The sequence below is a fragment of the Zootoca vivipara genome, chromosome 2 (genome assembly GCF_965207765.1).
Source record: "Zootoca vivipara chromosome 2, rZooViv2.hap1.1, whole genome shotgun sequence".
Taxonomy (NCBI): Eukaryota; Metazoa; Chordata; class Lepidosauria; order Squamata; family Lacertidae; genus Zootoca; species Zootoca vivipara.
Genome location: NC_142584.1, coordinates 67,699,368 through 67,705,338, shown reverse-complemented (window position 1 = coordinate 67,705,338; position 5,971 = coordinate 67,699,368). Strand labels below are relative to the sequence as shown.

General features: G+C 49.5%; 1 protein-coding gene across 1 annotated transcript; it reads left to right on the top strand.

The window, feature by feature from the left end:
* The first annotated feature begins 3,815 nt into the window (after nt 1-3,815).
* On the top strand, nt 3,816-5,345 carry LOC118080040 (actin, cytoplasmic-like). Its single transcript, XM_035104972.2, has one exon. The coding sequence runs from the start codon at nt 3,886-3,888 to the stop codon at nt 5,083-5,085; it is 1,200 nt and encodes a 399-aa protein (XP_034960863.1). The 5' UTR covers nt 3,816-3,885; the 3' UTR covers nt 5,086-5,345.
* Nucleotides 5,346-5,971: the final 626 nt, after the last annotated feature.

Genomic DNA, 5,971 nt, shown 5'->3' with positions numbered 1-5,971 from the left:
TGCCGGTGGAGCCACTCAAGTGCCGTACAGACGACGGCGGGCTCCTCTGCTCGCGGTTGCAGCAGCGGCAAAGGGATCCTCCACATGCGGCGGCAGCGCAATGGTGGCAGCTTGCACCGCAATGCCCGAGGGCGGCAGGGCACCCTCCCTAGTGTGCCTTTTAGTCACTCCCCCTCAGAGATGGTACACAAAGGGACCACCCCCCGCCCCTTCCTCTGCCACTGCTCTGCTCACCCCAAAAAGGGGGAGGTGCTAGAAAAGGTGCCCTAAACATAATCTGCCTCCCTATTTCCCTGACTGGATTACCGTGCCCAGTGGGGTCACCACCCAGTGGTCGTAAAAGACAATTCAACTTTGGAACATGGAATGTATAGACTTTGTTGGATAACACAAACAGTCACTTATGGACTCACTCTTGAAAACCGTGTTTATGGAAGACAATCTTACTGGGCTACGAGTGATTGCCAAAGAAGAAGAAGATGACAAGAAGGACCTGAGTGAAATAGCACTCTCCCTCCCTCGTGATTCCTTGCAACTGGTACACAGAGCTTTAATATCTCTGACAGAGGAGGCAGACCAGATAGCCATCAAAGAAATATATGAGCATAGAGTGGAAGTGTGTGCCCTGTTCTGGCTTCTAAAGGTTTCCTGCAGTTTCTACAGCAGGCATAGGCAACTTTGGCCCTCCAGATGTTTTGGAACTACAACTCCCATGATCCCTAGCTAACAGGGCCAGTGGTCAGGGATCATGGGAGTTGTAGTTCCAAAACTTCTGGAGAGCCAAGGTTGCCTATGCCTGTTCTACAGTGTCATGGGCCCCAAAGGAAACATCTGACTGGGAGTAAGAACCAGGATGCCGAGTAGAGGAGCTTCCTGACATTCCACCAGAGATTTCCACTCTCAAGTCTTTCTGTGGAGAACTGGTGCTCTAGTCTAACTGAACAATGTGCCCATTCTTTCAGGAGCATCAACAGAAAATGAAACTCTTCATGTTTGCCATGGAGTTGGGAACATTCAGTCCCCTGCGCATGTGCCCTGGGATCTTCAGCGAGAATTGCATGTGCCCATCAACACTCACTTAAATTAATCCAGTCTGTGCTGCATCCTTTTGCATCACATTTGCAGCTCCCTCCTCTGCCAAGCTCATTCGGGGAACGCTTTCCAGTGCTGATCAGGCAGCTGAATCCAAAGGGGGGAATCTTTTGTTCTGTCTTTTATTCGGGGGGCGGGGCGTTAATCTGTCAGGGGGCCACAGGTCATCTGTGGGTGAGGCCAGAGGCAAAAGAGGGCAGAGTTCACAGCAATTCAAGGTGGCATAGTTCTCCTTCTGTCTCTGTGTGACTCCATCTCCTTCCCTTTCCCTCTGCAACTCTCTCTCTCTCTGCCACATCTCCATTAACCCCCCCACACCCAACCTCCTCTTCTCCCTCTGTGTTCCTCCCTGCAGAATCCAATGCAAGGCTTCTTTTCCCTGGACATACTAGGTAGCACTACTGCCATTCTCCCACCCTTTTCTCTTTCAAACAGCCACATGCTTACTGCAGCCATATCACTGCAGTGATGGACATAAAGGTCAGTACCAACACTTTGAATTGTGCATGGAAACATACTGGGGGCCAGTGAAGGTCCTTTAGAACCAGTGTTACATGGTCTCGGCGGCCACTCCCAGTCACCAGTATAGCTGTCGCATTCAGGATTAGTTGTAGTTTCCAGATCACCTTCAAAGGTAGCCCCACGTAGAGCTCATTGCAGTAGTCCAAGCGGGAGATAACCAGAGCATGCACCGGTATAACAAGACAGTCTGCGGGCAGGTAGGGTCTCAGCCTGAGTACCAGATGGAGCTGGTAGACAGCCTGCCCTGGACACAGAATTGACCTGCGCCTCCATGGACAGCTGTGAGTCCAAAATGACTCCCAGGCTGCGCACCTGGTCCTTCAGGGGCACAGTTACCCCATTCAGGACCAGGGAGTCCTCCACACCAGCCCACCTCCTGTCCCCCCAAAACAGTACTTCCGCTTGTCAGGATTCAACCTCAATCTGTTAGCTACCATCCATCCTCCAACTGCCTCCAGACACTCACACAGGACCTTCACCGCCTTCACTGGTTTTGGTTTTAAAAAAGAGGTAGAGCTGGGTGTCATCCGCATACTGATGAACACGCAGCCCAAACCCTCTGATGATCTCTCCCAGCGGTTTCATATACAGTGGTACCTCTACTTACGAATAACTCTACTTACGAATGTTTCTACTTACGAATGGGGCTCCGTCCGCCATCTTGGATGTGGTTTAGATAGGATTTTTTCTACTTACGAATTTTTAGATAGGGTTGCTTCTACTTACGAATTTTTTCTCCCAATGCATTCCTATGGGATTCGACTTACATTTTTTTTCGACTTACAAATGTGTGTTCGGAACACATTAAATTTGTAAGTAGAGGTACCACTGTAGATGTTAAAAAGCATGGGGGAGAGGATGGAACCCTGAGGCACCCCACAAGTGAGAGCCCAGGAGTCTGAACACTCACCCCCCAACACCACTTTCTGGACACAGCCCAGGAGGAAGGAGTCGAACCACTGCATAACAGTACCCCCAGCTCTCACCTTTTCTAGACAGTCCAGAAGGATGTCATGGTCAATGGTATTAAAGGCTACTGAGAGATCCAGCAGAACTAGAAAACAGCTTTCACCTTTGTCACTAGCCCACTGGAGATCCTCGACCAGCGTGATCAAAGCCATTTCAGTCCTATGATGAGGCCTGAATCCCGATTGGAAGGGATCCAAATGGTCCGCATCCTCCAGGTGTGCCTGGAGTTGTTCAGTGACTACCCGCTCAATCACCTTGCCCAAGAATGGAAGATCTGAGACTGGGCAATAGTTGGCCATATTGGCTGAGTCCAAAGATGTTTTGTTCACAGACGGAAGCATTCAACACCCCGCAGAGCCCATTGCCCGGCACGCTTTTATGAGCCAGGATGGGCAAGGACCAAGGAGACAGGGGGTCGATTTCACTCGTCCAAGCAGCCTGTCCACATCCTCGGAGGTAACAGATTGGAACTGATCCCATGCAACTTGACTAGACAGGACTCTAGCACTCTCCCGCCCCGGCCCTGCTCCCACGGTGGATTCTACTTCTTCCCGAATCTGAGTGACTTTATGTGACAAAAAACTTTGCAAAATCACCAGGCCCTGATGGACTAATAGTGCACTATTAGTCCCATACCTAAAATTCTGACCCAAAAAAAGGGGGGATGCACAGTCAGAGTATAATAAAAGCAGCTGACTTGAACTTCAGATTGAGAAGGCACAGATTATTGCACACACCACAACTGAATTGTACGTCAGTTTAGGCAACAAGTTCCTTAGCCAACATGTGTTTGCTTTTGTCATTCTGTGAAGTTAGCTGTGTCAGTAGAGCAGGAGACTCTTAATCTCGGGGTTGTGGGTTCGAGCCCCACATTGGGCAAAATATTTCTGCATTGCAGGGGGTTGGACTAGAAGATCCTCATGGTACCTTCCAACTCTACAGTTCTATGATTTATGAAATAATTGATGAGGATAAACCCATTAAATATCACACAGTGTCTAGAGTGGATGTCAATCATGGAAACCATAGAAGTATGTCAAGTATTGTGCTAAGGTCTCAGTGGGCGTCAGTTCAGTTTCATTTCAATATCTTTATTTGAATGAAAACACCTTCATCTCATCCCTCACTCTTATGATGTCATTCTGCTGTGGCCGCATCACAGGTGATTGTTATGGCAACATGGTGCCTGCGTTCTGTACTGTTGGGAAGATTCTTTCTTTCCCTCTGAGGCTGTTGGGCCAGTGTCTGGTCTTGTGATAGCATCAGGAGAAAGGGACATAGCCTCTGAAAGATCCCATCACAATGCACTACCCTAAGAAGTCCAAGAGTCCTGGCCCTGTAGGGCACAGACCAAGCTCAAAGGGCCTCCCATCAGACTCTTCATCATGCCCGTCAGACAAGTACAAGGACTATGCTGCTGTTGTTATAGACACAGGCACTGGATACACCAAGAGCGGTTTGGCTGGGGATGAGAAGCCGAGATCCATTGTGCCAAGTGTTGTAGGGGTGCCAAGGTACAGGACCAAGGAAAGCCCATTGTACTACATTGGGAAGAGCATCCCACAGCGGCGTGCGGAGGTGAGCACACACCAGGTAATGACCCATGGTGTCGTGACAGATTGGGATGCCCTAGAGATGCTGTGGCACCATGTCTTCTACACAGAGCTCAGCGTGTGCCCTGAAGAGCTTGCTGTGCTGGTCACCGATTCCCCCATGTCCCCAACGACTAACCGCGAGAAAATGGCGGAGCTGCTCTTTGAGAACTTTGAGGTGCCAGCCATGTTTGTGGCTCATCAATCCCTTTTGTCAGTGTATTCCTATGGCCGGACAGGAGGGCTGGTGATTGGCTCTGGCTATGGGACATCCTACACTGCTCCTGTCCATGATGGCTACATTTTACCTCATGCCACCTACCGACTGGACATAGCAGGCAATGCCCTGACGGAATACCTGGCCAAGCTGATGGGAGAATCTGGGAACCCTTTCCATAAGGAGGAAATGGAGGTGGTATGTCAGATCAAGGAGAAGTGCTGCTATATCCCAGAGGAATATGAGGGTGAACTGAATGCTGATGAGAAGAAATACCTCATGGACTACACCCTTCCTGACAGGCAGGTGATCTCGATTGGCAGCGAGCGCTTCCGCTGCTCAGAGATTCTCTTCAATCCGACCATGCTGGGCTTCCCAGAGGTGGGGCTTCATGTCCAAGCCATAAACAGCATCAGGAAATGCAAGCCAGAGCGACAAGCGGACCTGCTTTCCAATGTGCTGCTGGCTGGTGGAACTACCATGCTCCGTGGCTTTTCCGAGAGGATTAAGAAGGAACTGCAGAAGATGGAGCCATCCAAAAAGGTGGGCATCCTGGCTTCCCCCAACCGCACCTTCTCTGCCTGGTTGGGTGGCTCCATTGTGGCATCACTCAACTCTTTCCAGAACGTGTGGATCGACCGGCAGGCCTACAATGAGAAGGGGTCCTTCATCGTTCACCGGCACTGCTTCTGATCAAGGCGGTGGGATGCCAGGCTTGGCAAGGGCATGTGTCAAAGGGAAAATCTCCTCTACAACATGCTGCTTTTTTAGCATAGCACTTCTGAGTCAGTTCTGTCACCGCTGTTGGAGATGGGCAAGAGCAAAGGGAGTTTGCAGAGATTTACAAAAAATCTAAGAAGAGGTGGGGAGCGATAGGGAGGGAAAGAGTGGAAATGTTGAACCAAGTAATGGATCCTTTTAAAAAATGTGATTTGTAAAGCCTATCAAAAGAAGCAATGCAAGATATGCGTGCCATATTTCTCACATACACACGTATGAACTGTCTCATGTGCAGACCTACACACCTGCACATCTTTCTTTAGATCAATTCGTGGCTACTAGCCATGAGGGCGATGTTCTACCTGGTCAATCACTGTGAGAACAAGATGTTGGTCTAGGTGAGCCTTTTTCTCTGATCCAGCAGGGCTCTTCTTATGGCCTTACATTTGTGGTGGCAGAACTCACCCACCACCACTTGCAGTTCTCACTGTAGCTTTCTCCCAAATCTGCGAACGTTTGCCCATATTTAGAGATTGTTCCTCCCCCTCACACATTTCCGCCCACTGTCCAAGGAGAGCGCAACCTGTAAAACTGCTCATACATTGAGGCCGATCAAGACTGTGAGGTGAGGAGCTTGGGTCCAGGGAAATAAATGAAAACATAGCCATTGCTGACCATATGTGGCTCCTCCTGATAAATATAATGCCACTGGAACAGAAGAGTTTATCTGAACAGGGCTTTGAGTCCTTTAGCAAGGCTAGTTACAGTAGTCAGAATCTCTGCTAAGGCCAAAGGACACAAATACAGAATCCGTTGCTGTTTTCTGTGACAAAAGGTGGCGTTATCTGCAAATCATGGG

What these genes read in the sequence shown, in the direction of transcription:
- LOC118080040 (XM_035104972.2), top strand. Translation starts at nt 3,886, where the DNA reads ATGCACTACCCTAAGAAGTCCAAGAGTCCTGGCCCTGTAGGGCACAGA.